Source organism: Moschus berezovskii, chromosome 8 (assembly GCF_049115385.1).
Source record: "Moschus berezovskii isolate FMDL1 chromosome 8, NW_MosBer_1.0, whole genome shotgun sequence".
NCBI lineage: Eukaryota > Metazoa > Chordata > Mammalia > Artiodactyla > Moschidae > Moschus > Moschus berezovskii.
The window spans coordinates 107,717,811-107,736,213 of record NC_142467.1 but is presented as its reverse complement, the minus strand read 5'-3'; the positions used below and the strand labels follow the sequence as shown (position 1 = coordinate 107,736,213).

Here is an 18,403-nt window from a genome sequence, read left to right as displayed (position 1 = left end):
GACTCCCACACCTCCTCCACAGGCCAGCTTGCCTTCTAGTACTGCGACAGCCCCGTCACTCCACCGTGCTGGTACGCCCGCTCGCCCTGGTATGTGGAGTCTTGCGACAGTGCCACGTCGATCTGTGACTTAAATTCATCTCCAAGGTAGCTGTCCTGTAGGGCAAGGTTGGAGATGGGCACTCATCCTCCCGATCTTAAGAACCTGCTCCGTGTCCAACCTGTTACCAGCCCCAGGGAATCATCTGGAAACTTTCCCTGAAGCCCAGGTGGCAGGAGACCCACATGGGTTACCTCCCCACTGGAGATGTGCTACCCAGGACAGTACTGTGTGTGGAGCGTTCTAGACCCACAGCCCCAGCACCATGGTCGTTAGGGGAGAGTGCCACAGGGTCTGTGTGTGTCAAGAGGGCTCCCTGGGCTGGGCTGACTCCCCTGTGGGTGTGTGTTGCTTCCCACTCAAGCAGCAGGGCTCACCTGGGACAGCTCAGGCTGGGAGAGGCCGGGCTGGCTCATCTGGGAGGGCTGGCTCATGGAGATGTAACCTTGGGTCAGGGCGCCCTGGGAGAAGGGCTGGGACGCCACATCCTGGCTGGCCTGGCTGTTGGGGAGATTCGTCTGACTGGGCCCAGGAAGCCCAAAGCGGTTCTTCTGGCGTCCCCCACGACCAGTCTTGCCTTTCGGGGTGCCTCGGCCTGAAAGACAGCAGTCCAGGGTTCCCTGAAGGAGGTTCTGAGCCTCACAGACAAGCACGCCTGCTCAAATCTAGGAAGTGAACCAAGTCCAAGGACAAACTGGTTTTCCCCACGGGTGCTCACCTGCAGCTGGCCCGTTAGCTTGTCCAAAATACCCCGGTGGCGGCATGGGAGGCATGACCAGGTTGAAGGGAATGGGAATGTTCATGGCAGCCACGTGGCTAGGGCCGGCACTGATCATGCCAATCTGGTCATGGGTCTGGAAGTACATGTTCGAGGGCCGTCCTGTAAGACACAACATGAGCGGCGGGCGTCACGCTGCATCCAGATGAGCCCACTGCCCGCTGGTCTGCCCACAGCCGAAACATCTGTCTCATCCGCTCACTGCTGTCTGTCCCAGCGTCTCCTGGTGTGCTCCGACAGCAAAGTCACCTGATGCAGAATCTCACAACACATCCTCCCCACCCCCGACAGCCTCCTGCAGCTGGTGTCTGGGAATGAACCTTTTCTCCTGGGGGATTCTGAGAACCACTGGCCTATGGGGATATGAAAAACAGAAACCATGCTGCACTTCTGATTTCTTTAAACAGCCCTTTTTATGGCAAATGTTCTAGTCATATTACATGCTACCACTGCCACCCTGCCACCCCTAAGAAAAAGCCCAAGCTTGATACACCAGTGGACCTCGCTGAAGACAAAAGCCTCTGGGGCAACCTTCAGTCAAGGCAGATCCACGGGGGCTGCAGGGATGAAGGACGGACCCAGGACACCCTCAGCCACACAGGGACTCGTCAGATACGGTGACAAGATCTGTTGTTATTTAAGAACACAACTCCCAGTTTTGCTGAGCCTAACGACCGGAAGAACACTGCGGCAGGGAAAGGGTCTCTAACGATTTCCTGTGGAAGAGGAGCAGCTGGGGTACACCTGCCCTGGAGAGGAATGGCAAGCACGCGGGAGGTCAAAGGCAACTGCAAGACTTGGGCAGGTGGCAAAGAGTACATGGGCGAGGTACTGGCCCCCTGTGACAGCTGGCATGGACAAGGGTCCCGGGAGGCAGGGATCTGTGGGATGAATGGAAACTGGTTACAGACCGCCTCAGGCCGGAGGAGGAGTCCCAGGCAGGAGGGCCAGGCTGGGCCTTAGTACACAGTACACAGAAGCCTCACCCAGCTAGAGAGGCGGTGTGCCCAACCCTGAGGTCTGACAGATGGAGCTGAATGAAGTTCAGGGAAAGCAGCAAAGCCTGAGACGAGGCTGCAGGTGTGGCCCTCCCACGGAGAAGCAAAGCAAAGGGCAGGCAGGGTGGGGTGAGGGGGTGGAAGCAAACTGACAAGTTTTGCTGAGACACCACTGCGTACGCAGAGCTGCATTATTTAAAAACATCTGTCTTTTTAGAAATTGCCCAAGACCAATTATTTGATTTTGAACAAGTGAAGCTGAGAAAGAACTCTCACTGCCAGGCAAGTTTCTGTGGACAGAGGCATGAGAGGTCACTCAGGAGTGACAGGGCTAGAAGGTGTGGGCGTGGGGACAGTCAACAAGTGCGGGGCCAGGCGGTCCCCCACAGAGACTCACCCTGGCTGCTCCGGTCATAGACCGACCCCGGGATGATGGCCTCCCGGGCATCATACATGGCTGTCGTCATGAAGCGGGCTCCCTGCAAAGGGTTTAGGTCAGTGAGGAATTTATCATGCTGACACAAGGAAGAACTTTCCAAACATCTGGGGGCCTGGGAGGTGGCCAAGCTGCACACACACATGACAACCCCAAGGCTCGCCCCTCGTGCGCTCCAGGCTTTGCCCGCCTTTCCTTGCCTGAGCCGGCCTTTGCTGCACAACACCTCAGGCAGCACTCACTCCTTAAGCCCCAGACCACCATGGGTTTATCAAGCTCCCAGCTGCTTGGGTCTGACTGAGAGCTGCTAGGTGCCACCTGTGACACAGTATTCCACAAGGGCCAAGAAGAGAAAAGCCTCAGAAAACCCGAGACAGCTGGCGTGGGAGCTCTGCGGGGACAGGCCAGCACGCATCGCTCGTGTTCACACACTGACACTCTCAGTCCAGCCCCAGCTCGTACTCGTCACAAGTCCCACCTGCCATCACTCACTGCCACAGGCCCAGAACACCAGCCTGCGGAGGAGGGGTTCCCAGCAGTGTCTCCCCGCCTGTGGCGGGCACTCACCGGGTTGATGGTGTTGACCAGCTTCCTGGGCTTGCTGAACTGCATGAGGCTCTCCCGCAGATTGTTCAGGGGCCCCTCCACCAGCACCTTCTGCTCCTTGTAGTAGTTTAGCAGGTGGTTCCACAACGGCTGCTTGGACAGGGCCTTTGGGTTGCCCACAATAATGACCCCATATCTGCAAGAGGTAGGCACCAAGAGTTTAGTCAAAGCTATGGCCTTCCAGTAGTCATGCATGGATGTGAGAGCTGGACCATAAAGAAGGCTAAGCACCGAAGGTTTGATGCTTTTGAACTGTGGTATTGGAGAAGACTCTTGAAAGTACCTTGGACTAAAAGGAGATCAAAACAGTCAATCCTAAAGGAAATCAACCCTTAATATTCATTGGAACGACTAATGCTGAAGTTCCAATACTTTGGCCACCTAATACAAAGAACTAACTCATTTGAAAAGACCCTGAAGCTGGGAAAGACTGAAAGCAGGAGGACAAGCAATGACAGAGGGTGAGATGGTTGGATGGCATCACTGACTCAATGGGGCACGAGTCTGAGCAAGCTCCAGGAGTTGGTGATGGACAGGGAAGCCTGGCATGCTGCAGTCCCTGGGGTCAAAGAGTCAGACACGACTGAGCGACTGAACTGAACATACAAGGTGCCCAGACAGCTCCCCTGGCACCCTGCCCACCATGACGCTGTCTTCTCAGCACAGAGGAGCACTGAAAGCCACCCTCAGCCTCCCTGCCTAGACGCCTGGCCTGCCTATGCAGCGCCCTCTGGGAATGCTGGGGATGGTTGGGTAATTGCAAGTAAAAGGTGACTTTTACTAGAGCCCATCCTGTAAGCTGCCAACCCTGCACTTGGGTTTATTTGAGGGCAGGTTTCTGTTGAGCCCAGATGTCAAAACATGTTTGTGGGAAGATGAGCTCAGAGACGAGTCTCCTCGTTTGCAGACCTGAGTCAGCCTTCTGGGCACCAAGTCACACGTGGCAGAGGCAGACTCCACAGCTGCCTCAGGCATTCTGATAGGCTGGGCACATCACTCGATGCCCAAGCCAAGCTTCTGGGGGAAAGCTTACATTCATCAGCTGTTTCAGGGCTCCACCAAATGAAGGTTGAGGTGCCCTCAGTGTGGAGGGAACCAACATGTGAATGTGAGTCCTGCCTGCAGCTGGTACAGGGTGGCTGCTGTCTGGTCTCACGTGGGGGTGACACGGGGCCCACCTGACTCTCTGCGCCCCTATTTCAAGTTACATTCCAGAGCTAAACAAGGCAACTGGATGGAAAGCACCAGGGCACAGAGACAAAGACGACTCACGGGCGAGGGTTCTTCCAGACTGGGGCCCTCTGCCCCGGCACTGCTGAGGCCCCTCTACCGAGCCCCGCGCCACAGCCCAAGGCGAGGCTGCGTGCGAGAACGCACAGAAGAGAAGTGGGTGGGGGCGGCTCTCGGGCCAACCCCTCCCAGCACCTCGGAAACCCTCCTACGCAAGAGGGGCCACCCCTGCGAGGCCCAGCAAGACCCAGCTCTCCGTACCGTGCTCTGGTCAGGGCCACGTTAAGTCGCCGGGGGTCATTCAAAAATCCAATGCCTTGGTGCTCATTGGCCCGCACACAGGAGAGGATGATAAAGTCCTTCTCACGCCCCTGGAACGCGTCCACACTGGCAATCTCCACCTCCTACAGGGGCAATAATCACAGTCAGCCAACAGGTTTCCTTCAAGGAGCCCTCAGCCCGCACAAACGAATCAAGATGCACCATCGAATCCCACAGATGGGCCTGGGACCTGAAGCTGGCAGAGCCCATAGGTTCTGGCCATGGGCTCACTGCGCCTCTGCTGCCAGGTGGTCAAAGGCCAGTGCCTGGGGCAGGACCCAGCAGAGCAGACTGGGCGCGCACCTGGTAGAGCTTGGTGTGCAGGGAGCCGCTGAACTGCATGTACTGCACCAGGTAGGAGCGCTGGCCCTCGTAGGGCGTGATGATGCCGATCTGGTCCGGCTTGGCACCCGCCTTCAGCAGCTTCGTGGTGATCTTCTCCACATTTGCAGCCTCCGTCCTAAGAAAGTCAGGCTTTCACTTCCCAGGCTCCATCTCTGGGCTCCTGAGACCCCCCCCCCAAGGCTAGAGGCTGTGGAAGGCTCAGGGGCAGACTCGCCTCCAGTACAACCCTGTGGAGGCCCTGCTTGGCACACCCATGGCTGGGCAGCCCAGCATTTCCCAACTGAATCAGCAGGAACAGAAAAGGCTCACACGGGGGCTCCTAAAGGATCTGCTCCACAGGAAACACACACTGAAACGAGGCTGGACCTGTGCTGCTGGTTTAAGTGCTCAAACCGAGTGGGCATAAGGAAAACAAGGACAAGTCTCACACCACACTGAACAAGGCCGCAGGTGCGCAGCCACTGGAGAAGCTGCCACTGAAGCCAGCAGGCACCACACACAAGCCTCTGCTTACCTGTTAAGGTAGGAGGTGCCTGAGCTGGCAATCTCCTCCTGGCCCTGGGTCACATAGAAGAACATCGGTTTATCCGGTTGGGGCCACTGAAAGTCAAAGCCCTTCTTTACACGATCCGCTGGCATCGTGGAGGAGGAAAAAGAAAACATCCTGTTAGAGAAGAAGAGTGTAGCCAGTCTGGGTGAGCCGTGGTGGAGAGCAGAGCGGAGGCCATTCCACCCTGGGCAGAGGCACACGGCGGAGCAGGAAATGGCAAGCTCCAGCAACTAACCCAGGCCTGTGGGTCCCAGGGGAGGCCACCGGAGGGGGTCCTCTGACTGAAACTCCCAGCAACACAGCACTACACCTGGTACAAAGCTGGCTTCCTCACAGAACAGATCGCAGTTAGTGCTTTCTGCAGTCTGTGTCTGCCCCAGGGTAAAGAAGATAGTCTATCTCCTTCCAGAAGGTTTATGATGTACCTTAAAGGACTCACAGGTACCCACACCTGGCTTTTAACAATGACACTGCTGACCCACCCCGTCTTGTCCCATACCAGGGCATGTGGACAGGTGGGTCTGCCTCTGGACTATCTCAGGCCCTGTGCGCAGTGTCTCTGGGACCGCAGCTGGACAGTAACTCGTGACATCCCTGAATACGAGCTGCCACCTTCCTCAAGCTCTTTACATTCATCTCAGGTGCTCAGTCCTCTGCAAGTCCTTACGATGCTGAAAATCAGTCTGTCCAATCAGACAGTCCACCTATTCTTTTGGGAATTTCTGACTGGAGTTACACCTAATCAGATTAATGTAAGAAAACTGAAATTTTTGCACCAAAATAGACTACCATAGATGAAGGAAAACCCTGAACTACGAGGACACATGGTATGATCCCTTTTATGTCAAGCTGAAAATGAAGCAAAGAATCAATGTTTCAAGTGAGGGCAGTGGCTAGAGCAAGTTCAGGGACCCGAGGCTGGCAAACGTTTAACCACTTGCGAGGGACAGGGCGAGGGCCAGTATACAGTGCCGGCTAATTTCCATGCTGCAGACACGCCCCCACCACTGACGTCAGCGCCCCAGGGTGGGGGCGGAGTGGGGCGCCAGCACCACCCCAAACAGGGCTCACTGCTGGGCCGCAGGTGCTGGTGACAGACACGGTCACCTAGTGAAACTCACAAAGCCGAACACTCAGGATCTGGACACTTCTTTACACTTCCTCAGAGTTTTTAAAAAAGTTACTTCGGGGGTGCCATGTCCCAGACACTGACAGTTCAGCAGTGAAGCATCGCCAGCAACCTCTACTGTGGAGCTGATGCCATGGAGAAGGAGAAGCAAGGCCAGTGGGAGTCTGTACCAGTGCTGAGTGGTGGCTTTCCCAACAAGTGTCAACCGCGGCACCAACAAGCTCCCATGACCTGGCGTTTTCCAGCCCTACCACCCGCCAGACCAGCAGCACTCCAAGGGTCAAGACTGTATCGCACAGCAGCCGTGTGGCCCTGGACAAGCACTCGCACTTTCCGCCTCAGTCTCCGCATCTACAGAGGGGGCTAAACAAAGCCGACGCGATGGGCTGCTGGCATTAACAAGACTCTAAGTTAGCAGTTCTCAAACGAATGCTGCTCTCAGCCTCTCTTTACACTCTGAAAGTGGAGCAGTACAAACAGCCATTATTTCTGTGCATTACAGCTACTGCTATTTGTTGCATTTTGAGATCCAAAATTTTAAAATAATTTAAAAAATTCATTTAAAGATGAACATATTAAAAATATTTTTATGAAAAATAATATTTCACTAAAATATATATTTAGTGAATTTTATCAATTCACTTCACTCTCCAGCTTACTTGACTCCTGCTCCCAGTCTCCTGCGAGCCCTCACAGCACGTGAGGATGGACAGGCCTCACAGATGCAAGTGGTTGGAAAAGGGAAGCATGTTTGTTTTCAAACATTTATTTAGCTGTGCTAGTTCTTAGTCACAACACTTGAGATCTTTAGCTGTGGCACATGAACTCTTACTTGCAGCACGTGGGATCTTAGTTCTCTGGCCAGGGATGGAACCCAGGCCTCCTGCACTGGGAGCACAGAGTCTTAGCCACTGGACCACCAGGGAAGTCCCAGGAAGCATCTTTTAAGATCTTTCCCACTGCTGCTGCTGCGTCACTTCAGTCGTGTCTGACTCTGTGTGACCCCATAGACAGAAGCCCACCAGGGTCCCCGAATTATCTCAATTCTATCTGAAAACGAAGGGAGGCTGCCCTGTAGCTCAGGGATGATGGCCTTTCTACTCTGCCCTGACTTGCATGGCCTCTGACCCACAGTGACTTGGAAGCACCCTTGCTGCCTGTTGGAATGGAGGTGCTGCTCACCCTGTTAGGCAGGGCTTCCAAAGGCTGACACACATGACACATGCACCACTACAGATCTCATCAGAAAATTTACTCAGCACCTGAAAGACACAGTAAGCTCACACTAGCGGACATGTGTTTTCCAAAATTCTCCTTTCGGTGTGAAGTCTCAGATTTTATCACTGGTGATGAATACTGTGAGTTGTTTTCCTTGAAGCCACAGGCCAGCTTTGATCCCTTTGAAGAAAATGCCTGCTAACTGCTCCAGTCTGTGTAACTAGTGTGTGAGTCCTTCCTTAGAGCACCTCATACACCTGCCAAGCGTCTCAGGAGACCATCCTCTCCCACCCGACACAGAATCACAAGGACGGGACTCAGGGAGCAGGAAATGGAGCACTCTCCACTTTGAACTCAGGACAGGGCCTGCCACAGGTGTGTGGTGGTGACAGTACACAGCAGCCTGGACGCACCGCCATCGGCACAGCCCAAAGGCGCCTGACACCCCAGGGTCACCGCGGAAGCAGTCTGCTCTGGGCGTGCGCAGGTCTTTGGGAACCACCGACAGAGGAAGGAGTGGGACAGGCAGTTGTCCCTGCCACCCCCTCTTCTGTGTGTGACACACCACTGTGGGGAATCCTCACAGCGGACTCTGCGAACCCCACGAAGATGCGGGCTCCCCCTTGCCCATGCCCAAGAATGTCCTGCACTCTAAAGCACACGTTCTGCCCACTGACCCCTGCGCCTCTCGGAGGGGCCCCTACACACAGTCACCACGTAAGGCCGCTGGAGAAGGAAGTGAGGCCAGGCACTGTCCCCAGACTCCCGGCACTGGGCCGAGCTTACCTGCGGTAACGCCGTTCTGAAGAGAGCCCTCGTAGAAGATGTTCGACGGGAAGGCGCTGAGCGCGGGGTGCATCCGGTACTGGACCTGGAGGCGGATGGGGCGGATGCCCAGCACCACCAGGCGCTCAAAGAGCGACTGCGACAGCCCGGCCTTGGCCGCCTTCTTGCACATCACCACGGGGCCCAGCTGGCAGTGGTCACCCACGAGGATCAGCTGCGACAAGAGGCCCCCATCACAGTTCAAACATGGACGGCCCACATGTCCACCTAGGGGCCAAGAGGACTGGGGTCCATACAGCCACCCAACTACACTAATTCAAGTGGCGAGATGCTGACCTGGAGCGGGAAAACTGCCCACCACACACATGAAACACGTGCTCAGAACCTTCACGAAGGTGCTCCGTGCCATGCCCACCCTTGGAAGACCCCCTCAGAGGCCTGCTGTGCACCCCTATGTGCTCTGCCAGGGCGTGAGACTGAGCATAGGACACTAAAGCAAATCTCCAGCACTAACCATCACATAGGACTAGAGCAAAAGAGAATGCACACAAAATTCAAATAATGGACATGCTGTGGCCCACCTGCTTGGCTCCAAGGACCACAGGGACCATGCACTCTGGCTCGGTGGCCTGCGTGCTTTCGTCGATTAAAATGGAGCGGAACTGCATCTTGGCGAGCCTCGGGTCTCCTGCGCCCACACACGTGCAGCAGATGACATCTGCGTTCTGGGGAAGAGAGTGCGCCAGGCCTCAGGGCACCTGCAGGTCAAGGCTCCCAGACCCCAAAGGGCAGGCAGGACGGGACGCAGACACCGCTCTGGTCCACACCCTTTCTGATAGCATCTACAGTCCAGGCTGTGGTGACACTCACTCTCAAGCGAGTCATGCCCAAAAAAGGGCGTAGTGCCTCAAGACAGCCTCTGAGGGGCAGTGCTGAGCCAGGGAAACCATGGTTTCAGTTGGTTCGTCACCCAGAGTAGGGGACAGATCTCTGGACCTGCCCGGGCCCCAGGCACAGACCAGGCTCCCAAGATTCCAGCAACAGGGAGGCTGGCAGGGAGTGGAATCTACCCCCCAAAATTGTGCATTTCAGACAATAAGATGTCTCTGTGTGACCTCAGAGGAAGCACATGGGGAACAGCATCAGAGTTCTCTCCTCAAATGGAAAAGAACCCACTAAAGGTGCTACACATGGACTTAGTATATCCGAACAGGTCCTTTGGCCCAACTGAACAAGTCAAACTGAAAGTGTTGCTCAGTCGTGTCCCACTCTTTCCAATCCCATGGATTGTAGTCCGCCAGGCTCCTCTGTCCACGGGATTTCTCAGCCAAGAATACTGAAGTGGGTTGCCATTCTCCTCTCCGGGGGAATCTTCCCAACTCAGGGAACAAACTTGGGTCTCCTGTACTGCCAACAGATTCTTTACCGTCTGAGCCACCAGGAAAGCCCAAAGTGAGCAAGTGAAGAAGACAAAAGCCCAAAGGCCCAGACCCATTCCCGGGCAGAAGGGCAGGTGAGGAGCTCACCATGAGTAGCTCCCTCTCGGCAGTGCGCTTCAGGGCTCTGTAACGCTTCTCGTCTGCCGACGACAGCTCCCCGGTCTCATCCTTCAGCTGCTGCAGCTTCTGGAGCTCTGGCATGCTGCAAACATGGCGTGAGCGGGAGGTGGGTGCCACCAGGGCCTGCCCCAGGGAGACATGTCTTGCTTTAAGACCAGGGACCCAACACCCACCTGTCCATGTTCCTGATCTGGTTGTGCAGGGCCAAGAAGGACACCGGGGAGTCTATGGCCTCGCGGCTCTTGGCGCAGAGCCGCACGACTTTCAGCCCGGTCTGGTGGATCTTCTCAGTCAGCTGATCCACGGCTATGTTGCTTGGAGCACAGACCAGCACAGGCCTTCAATAAAATGTGAGCAAATGTCAGCGCGCGCCCAGAGAAGAGCCCAGAGCAAGACCACTGTTTGGATCACAGGTGGTAGGGGAGCCAACTCAAGCTCTAAGACTAAAGCCAGGAGTGACACGGTGCTGAAGGAGCAACAAGGTAGATGGTCTGGAGCTTCCCAATCTTCACACTGTGCGTGCCACTTTCCACTAACTCCTGATTCCAGCGTCATCACCTCCTGACCACACTGTTAAGACTTTCCAAGCTCTGAGGTGCACACAGGCACAACACAGCCGAGGATGAACCTGCCCTGTGCAAGCTGACTTGTTAAAAGCAGCCATAAAGGCCAGATCTACCACCAACGGCGTAGGAAGCAGCACGCCAGGTACCCTGCGCCCCTCCGTCTCCCCACCCTGGGCTGTACAGAGCCCTACCCATTGCCTTGCCGAGCCAGGTGGTAGACGATGGTGGCTGAGGTCACTGTCTTTCCTGTGCCCGGCGGGCCCTGGATCAGACTCAGCGGTCTCTGTAGCACAGTCTTCACGGCGTACACCTTGGGATACAAGCAGCCATTAGGGGTGCAGACATGGCAGAGGGCTGCTCCGTGCGCAGGCCCTGCGACCCAGGGCCCCTGCCCCGGGACAGGCGCGAACCTGAGAGTGGTTGAGGTCGGGGAGCCCCTGCGCCGTGAAGCGCTTGGGCAGCTGGCACTTGATGAGCACATCCTCCACCTCGTGGCCGAGCAGTTTGTGGTAGATGTAGCCCGACACGGAGGTCTCGTCCACGGCAAAGGTTTTCAGTGCACTCTGCATTCTGAAGGGGGAGCTCCGGGTCAGCGGCAGGCACAGGGAGCTGCCAGGCAGCCTGGCTCCCCATGACACGAAGCAGCAGGGAGACGCAGGAGGCTGCAGGCACACCGAGGGCCGGGGCCTGCCAAGCAGACGCAGGCAAGCGGGGGCGGGGAAGGGGATGGACATACCTGTCGAATGAGGTTGACTTCCACACGAAATCCACCTGGAAGTTATGAGTCACCTCCACAGGGGCGCCCACACTGCTTCGAAGCTCAATAGCAATCTCATCGCCATAATCTACACCGCCGAGTTAAGTTTCACCCTTGTCAAAGCCTTCAGGAGGAGCCCTCACTCAGTCACTGAGGAGACAGCCCCTCCTCTGCATCACACACAGAAAACACAGCGAGGGACCTGTGTTCTCAATGACAGATTCCGGCCACCAAGTCCAGGCCATTGCAGCCAGGGGCATCTTCCCCACGAGCCCAGGGTGGCACCCAGCAAGGAAGAGCCAAGCCCAGGGCCCAGGTTCCACAGAGCCCTCGGGCACACAGTTCGGAGCACCCTGGTTTCTGCCTAGGCAGCTCTGTATCAGCTAGGACAACTGAGGAGCCTGACGGCAGGAAACAGACCAGAATCAAAGGGGCTGCACACACCCCTCCCAGCATTCGCGGCCCCGAGACCGCTCTCCATGGTGACCCACACAGGTCTCTTGTACTTAGGACAAGCCCATCGGAGACTGGGGCAGAGGGTGCCTGTGCCGGCCCTTCTTTACACAAAGGATACTATCGGGGACCTTGATGACATGGCCGATCCCTTTCCAGAGGGGCGCCAGGTCCCCTTTGTACCGCAGGCATATCTCATCCCCTTGCATGAGCCGCATGTCTTACAGAGAGAAGACAACAGGAAGATCGGCGTTTTCACACGCGTCACAGACACCACCACCAACAGTTCAAATTCAGGGACACTTTACAAGGGTGAAACTAGGAATTTTATGCTACTTAGAGTCACAAATATTTTAAAACTTAAAATCACCTCTTAACCAAATTATGACTAAATCCTCATTACCAGAGTCAGTCTTGGGCAAAGTGAAGTAGGCGATTCTCTTCTTGTTAAGGCCCAGGTCCCACCTGACCGTGATGTTATCTTGAGTCTGAGCACATAAAAAATAAGAGCCCTGTTAGCCTGCAACACAGACACGGGTCTGGGCTCCTCGTGTCTGTTTTCCATAGGCAGGTGCCCCACGGCGAGCAGCACCCGACAGCCTGAAACACCAACAAGGGCACATCCGGGAGAGAAGGCGTGCGGACCCCAAGACCTGCGGAGGACGACCAGAAGACCCCCCACACGACGTCTGTTCTTGGAGACAGCTGCTCTGTGGGTGGCGGAGGGAGAGAAGGAAGCTGACGGCTGAGGACATGGCCCGTGAGCCCCAGGGCTCCCGATTCCCATGCAGTTTCCGAGGAATGGGCACAGGAGTGTCCTCAGGGTGTTGTGGGCTCCTGGGGTCTGACTCTCCCCACTGCGGCAAAGGCTACAAACCCACCTGGAAGGAATGTTTGTTGGATTTTAAATCAGACAGCACCTATGTGGATGTTTGGCCATGAGTGGCGGGGCACCTGCCCACAGGCCTGTCCTTTTAATCCACGGCTCCGTCTCTCAGGGGCTGCACCATGGCGCAAGTCAGCATCAGCAGTCTGCAGAGACCCACCCTCCCCAGACCTGAGGAGAGATGCTTTGTTAAAATGAACAAGCCCTCCTGCACACACCACATCACCTGCGACTCTTTCAGCTTCTTGTCGTAGTCAGCTTCCAGCTTGACCAGAGGCCCGAATATGTTCTGGTATTGGTAGGCATCCTCATACCGCAGGAGGACGTGCTGCGGTTCCTCGTCCACGCCGGGCTTCTCCAGGTCCTCCAAGGTGGCAGAAGGGTTCTCCTGGAGACAAGAGCCGGCACCACGTTCTTCCCCATTCTCACCTCCACTGAAAACACACTGTATGCGAGTGCGTACCTGGCATCACTCCTCAGGACGAGCGGGGCACCCAGTGGCCGAGCCCTCTTATCAGGAAGCCCATGTGGCACACAGAGGTGGAAGCCCCAGGAACACAGCCTGACACACTTAATCCACCAGATGGCCACATTCTTCAACAAACACCTAGCCCCTGACATGGGAGAGGTTATTCTTCCCAGTTGCCAGAAAGAGCACTGGATTCCCTGACTGCATAAACAGAAAGGAAGGCCCACCTCCCTGTTTCCTCCTGACCCTACTACGCTGCACCAGAAGGAGAAACACTCTCTCTCTCGGCTATAAGTGGGCTGTTTAGATATAAACACGAATGGTGAGGTAACTGCGGCAACCTGAAAATCAAGGTGGTTGGTAGCCAAAGCTTCACAAATATTTTGCCCTGCAGCTGAAGAGAAGATAAACTTCACATTTTTTTAATTATATGGGTGCCTAAATTTCTAGCCTAATTAATTAAAACAGCAATTGGGAGTTCTTGGCCATTCACTAGTTAAGATGCTGAGCTTCCATTACAGGGGCTGCAGGTTCAATCCCTGGTCAGGGAACCAAGATCCCATATCCTGCACCAAAATTAAATAAAATGTGTATGTGTGTGTGTCTCTGTGTGTGTGTGTGTCTGTCTCTGTGTGTGTGTGTCTCTGTGTGTCTCTATGTGTGTGTGTGTCTGTCTGTCTGTCTGTGTGTAAGCAGCCAGAACCAGAGGAGGGCTTTCTTGGAGAAGCGGCCTGCGGCAGGGCAGGAATCTTGCCAGCCCCTAGCCTGGTGTCACCCTGGCTCCAACATGTCACGCGTCTCAAGCCCACCCAGGTTTTACACAGCATACCGCAGCCCTGTCTGTCTACTCAGGCCCGGCTCCTCCTGACATGTCCACCTGCGGTCACTGACAGCCAGTTCCCATCCCCCTCCTTCCTACCAGCCACCCTTGCCCTCAACAAGAAGAGAGAAACTGCACTGGCCAGAGCCTTCCTTTCCCAGAGGCCTGGCAGGAGGCATCCCTGGTACCCTCCTTCCTGTTTCTGAGGACCCCAGTCCCGGTCCCAGCTCCCACCCCTACCAACACCTGGTACAGAGGGGGATGTGCATTGCCGGCAGGCCCTCACCTTCCAGAGCTCCTCCAGCTTGTTGATCTGCTGGGCGGTGATCTGCCGCGCCCGCAGCTGCTCCTGCTCAGAAGGGATCTTGACCAGCCAGGACAGGAAGCACCGATCCTGGATCAGGGGCTGCCACTGGGAGCTGTCCCAGTTGATGTCCTTGAGGCTGCTCTGACTGGCACAGGGCTGCCTGCAGAAACCCCAAGGGCAGGGAGAGCCCAGATGAGGATGACCTCTGCCCCCCGCCCGAGGGTCAGCGTGGTGCTCCCTACATTTTATGATGTATGATCACAGTCCCTTTAAATTGTTAGCAATAAATGCATCTCCCCATGCACCTGAGCTCTGAACTCTTCAAACTCAGAACAGGTTTTGCTTTTACAGAACTTTACGATTTAACCAGAAGATACCCCAAAAGAGTCATGTGACATTCCTAGCTCTGTAACAAGCCCCAACCCTCCAAAACCTCCTTAGACCTCACTAGTTGGCAGAAACCACTTAAAACTATTTTAAAGCTCCAGAGAGTTGGAGCCATGGAGAGACTGAGTCTTTGCCTGAAAGGCAACCCCCCAACAAAGGAACTGGGGCCCTGCCCTCACCTGCACAGCAGCACCACAACCGAGTCGGCCTTGGCAGGTATGAAGCCGAGGAGGAAGACATTGCGGCAGCCGCAGTTATAGCACTCCAGAACCGTCTCCCCTAGGGGTCCATCCTTGTGCAGAGTCACCTCTTTGCATTTTGCCCTCACAAGGTGATTTACAATGTGGCTGAAACCAGGAAATGATAAATAGTTAACACCCAAAGTTTGGCTTTTCACCACTTCCAATTTTCGAGCTCCGTTAAAAGTTCCGGTACCGTTCACGGTCCATTAGCAGGAGTGGTCACACCTCATCCATCTGGCATCCAGAGGGACCGGCCTGCCCCTGAACTGGCTCCCCACTGAGTGCAAAAATCGATCCGACTTGAACCATTTCTAAGGAAAACTTTCCTGACATGTTTCACACAGTTCCCTCTCCCCCGATTCCTGCTTTCTTAAATCCAGCTTGCTGGGCCTGGCTGAATCTAACGCGGGTGCCAAGACTGCTGTCTTGGAGAGGAAGGCTCGCCCCTTCACTGCTCCTATTCACTCAAAGTAGCTTCTCTGCTGCTCCTTTCAAAGTCACTTCTCCTGGCCCCGCGCCTGCTTCCAGGAGCAACACCCCTTCTTGTTCGCTGCAGGCCAGGAAACTTGATAACCAAATGTACTAGAAACCTGAGGACGGCAAAAAAACAGGGAGTAGGGGGAGGTCAAGGCTACTCTCCGGAAGCACAGGGAGAGCTCTGAACTGTCTGGAAGCCCCGCTGTCTCAGCTCTTTCCTTGTTGTGCATGGCCAGAACTCTTTACGCCTTTCTCATTTCTGGGACACGGCTAACCTAAACCAGGGCCTGAGTCCCTGGTTTAGCCGCTGAACTCACCCTCCCCAACGCCAGCCTCACTCGGGGCCCCAGGTAGGGCCTGCTTCTGCCTCCGGCTCTCCCAGCCTCCCCAGAGATCCCCAGCCTTGCTGTGGGCTTGTCACATGCTGAGTGTGCCTGCGGGGCCTCCAGCCTTCCCTGCTGCACCCCTCGCATCACCTTGGGAGGCCCCTCCTGTGCAAGCTTTGGCTCAGAGGCTGACACCCTAATCCTCCTGGCCCCACAAAGACCACCAGATCACCCAGCTGATCACCACAGCTCTCTGTGCCTCCAAAGCCCTCGCCCTTCTCTCTCCTCCTGGAGCTGCCACCACCAGGTATTCTACCGGGATCAATGATTTCCTCCTGTCTTTTCTAGGCCCACCATGCTCCATCACAATGGAAGCTTCCTGAGGGCAGGTAGCTATCCCATCACCTTCACAATTTGACCTTGCACAGAACACACAGTGCTGGCCAACCAAGTCTGTTTTCTCTTAGAGGTTCTCTGCTCACTTCCCTGACCTTGGCTCTGCTGACCTGAAGATGGAGTTGCCAACTAAGGCAAGTTTTATTTAATTGCTTTTCCTGCAGGAGAGGAACTAATGCAAACACAGTAACATTTAAATTACCCAGAACATTTGGAAAGTGGGATACCAGTCTCTTCTGGGTACCCTAAAGATGCTTCTCCTCTCATATCTCTAAAAAACCTCAGCTCCCTTTCGTGCCTCACTCAGAAGCCCGTAATTTGCATTACTAACTCCAAGGTGACATGAAATCTGACCCTTCTGTGTCCTGCATGAGATCAAGAACCCGGGTCCATGGCTGCCAAAGACATAGGAAGGGTAGGGGCTCTGTACGAATAAAGCTGCCTACGGAATTTCATCACTTTATTTCTATAAAACAGGAATCTCAGAGGAAGGTGGTGCTTCTGTGCTGGTGACCCAGAGCCCTGTCCCACGGAGACTCTGCTCTGCTTCTCTGTGGCAATGGCCTGAGTCCTCATCTCATGGCAGCCTCAGAGAAGCGAATAGAACCAGACCCGTGCCAGTGGTGGGGGCTGAGGAATCTCACCACTCGAGCTTAGATAAACGGATTCTCCCCTGGAATGAGTACCCGCATCATGCTGGTCTCACCCAAAACCAAAAATGGGGACCTAGTCACAGCTGCTGCTGATCAACAGCAGGAAGGGAAGCCCAGAGTCGACAGTCAAGTGAACTTAATTTAATCTGATGATTCAGGATCTGGCCCATATTAGCCTCAGGACTGCTCCAATGAGCTAAGGCCAGAGGGAGCCTTCTCAGGAAGCAGCTCCCATGGATGCCCATGACTGTCTTGGGAACATCCTCCCCAGGCACCCAGTAATGAAGATGAACGGGCATGCCAGGAGCTCATCTCGCAGAAAAATATAAATAAAAACTGGGAATGAGAATTAAACCAACCCTACTTGCATAATAAAAAGAACCGCAGAGAATAAATCAAGGGTAAATACATTAAGGCATTCACACACCACCATCTGTTTCAAGTTAAACCAGTCACAGAGGAGGGGAAAAAACCAGGTTTGTTAGCGTGATTTTATATTGTGCTTCGCTTCAACATTTCCATAATTTACACACAAATCTGAGCACAGCACTGATTAAAGACACATGCGCGGTTTGATTATCTACCTGCCAGAAGTATTTCCACGTCCATTACAGAACCACTTCTTGCTGGTGTTACAGTAAACCACGCAAGCAGGATCGTGTATTCCACAGTAACTAAAAAAGTCAAAACATCAACAGTTAAAGTTGGAAGACTGCTCTCTGGTTTTAATTTGGCAGAATGTAAAATTCTTTCCTCTTACAACATTTTTAAGTTTTTCATTAAACACATACTCAAACCCAACGATCTCACTAACAAAATCCAATCAGTTAACTGCAGAGGCTTCTTGACCCTGTGAACACAGGGAAGGGGTTAGGGGTGCTGTGGAGACTCCTCAGATGGCAGCAAAGACCCTTGTAGGCAGGGTTGGGGTGTGGGGCACGAGAGCAGTGCAAGGTGCCAGGTGAGCCCAGCAACGTATACCTAACACCCCCAAGGTGACGGAGTCATTTCCCTTGGTCTCAAGTTTCAGGAACTATGACTTGTGAGCAGGGAAGTCAACATCCCTGGCTCTGGGCACACAGAAGGTAAGCAGAGACCATGCTGCAGTCAGAGCCTCACAGGCTCCGGCAGAGGGCGCCATGCTCCTGGGAACACTCAGCTCAACCCAGCAGTGGAGGGTCCTGCAAGGAGCGCCTCGGGAGAGCCCCCGGACTCCCTTTTCTTAAAATCAAAACACCAAAAACAAAAGCAATGGCTCTGGCTCTGCACAGAGTAAAGTTCTGTATATGTATGAAGCCAAGACTTCGCCTCAAACCAGAATGTGCTCTGGCCAAGAACCTTCCCCGCAGCACCTCATACCAGGACAGCTCTCCCTCCTCCACTCCACACGGACAGCAGGAGTGTGAGGGGGTGTGCAGACTTTAACCACTGCAGCTTCACCAGGACCATTTCACGGGCCTGTTGAGAACAGGAACACTGGTACAGATGTAAAAATGTACCGTGAATGACAGGGAACACAGAACCCACAAAGGAAGACAGTGCCCATCAAGCAGTGAAGGAGCAGCCCTCTGTGCCATCACGGGTGCAGATCGTGGAGGGCAGCATGCCC

At 54.7% G+C, this 18,403-nt stretch overlaps 1 protein-coding gene across 2 annotated transcripts in view; it reads right to left on the bottom strand.

Annotated features, from left to right (window-relative positions):
* Positions 1-18,403, bottom strand: part of UPF1 (UPF1 RNA helicase and ATPase) — a 33,939-nt gene that overhangs the window by 2,433 nt on the left and 13,103 nt on the right. The window contains exons 3-23 of one of the 2 annotated variants that reach the window (XM_055430745.2): positions 17,379-17,468; positions 14,880-15,047; positions 14,293-14,473; positions 12,944-13,105; positions 12,202-12,319; positions 11,953-12,051; positions 11,358-11,466; positions 11,032-11,191; positions 10,813-10,931; positions 10,229-10,393; positions 10,023-10,137; positions 9,078-9,221; positions 8,497-8,710; positions 5,328-5,445; positions 4,772-4,928; positions 4,409-4,551; positions 2,879-3,053; positions 2,273-2,354; positions 818-979; positions 477-694; positions 33-155 (exon numbers count right to left, since the gene is read on the bottom strand). In XM_055430745.2, coding sequence (XP_055286720.2) covers positions 36-155; positions 477-694; positions 818-979; positions 2,273-2,354; positions 2,879-3,053; positions 4,409-4,551; positions 4,772-4,928; positions 5,328-5,445; positions 8,497-8,710; positions 9,078-9,221; positions 10,023-10,137; positions 10,229-10,393; positions 10,813-10,931; positions 11,032-11,191; positions 11,358-11,466; positions 11,953-12,051; positions 12,202-12,319; positions 12,944-13,105; positions 14,293-14,473; positions 14,880-15,047; positions 17,379-17,468 — 3,019 coding nt within the window. In that variant the 3' untranslated portion in view covers positions 33-35. The remainder of the gene's footprint in view (positions 1-32; positions 156-476; positions 695-817; positions 980-2,272; positions 2,355-2,878; positions 3,054-4,408; positions 4,552-4,771; positions 4,929-5,327; positions 5,446-8,496; positions 8,711-9,077; positions 9,222-10,022; positions 10,138-10,228; positions 10,394-10,812; positions 10,932-11,031; positions 11,192-11,357; positions 11,467-11,952; positions 12,052-12,201; positions 12,320-12,943; positions 13,106-14,292; positions 14,474-14,879; positions 15,048-17,378; positions 17,469-18,403) is intronic. The other variant, XM_055430746.2, reaches the window with a different exon arrangement.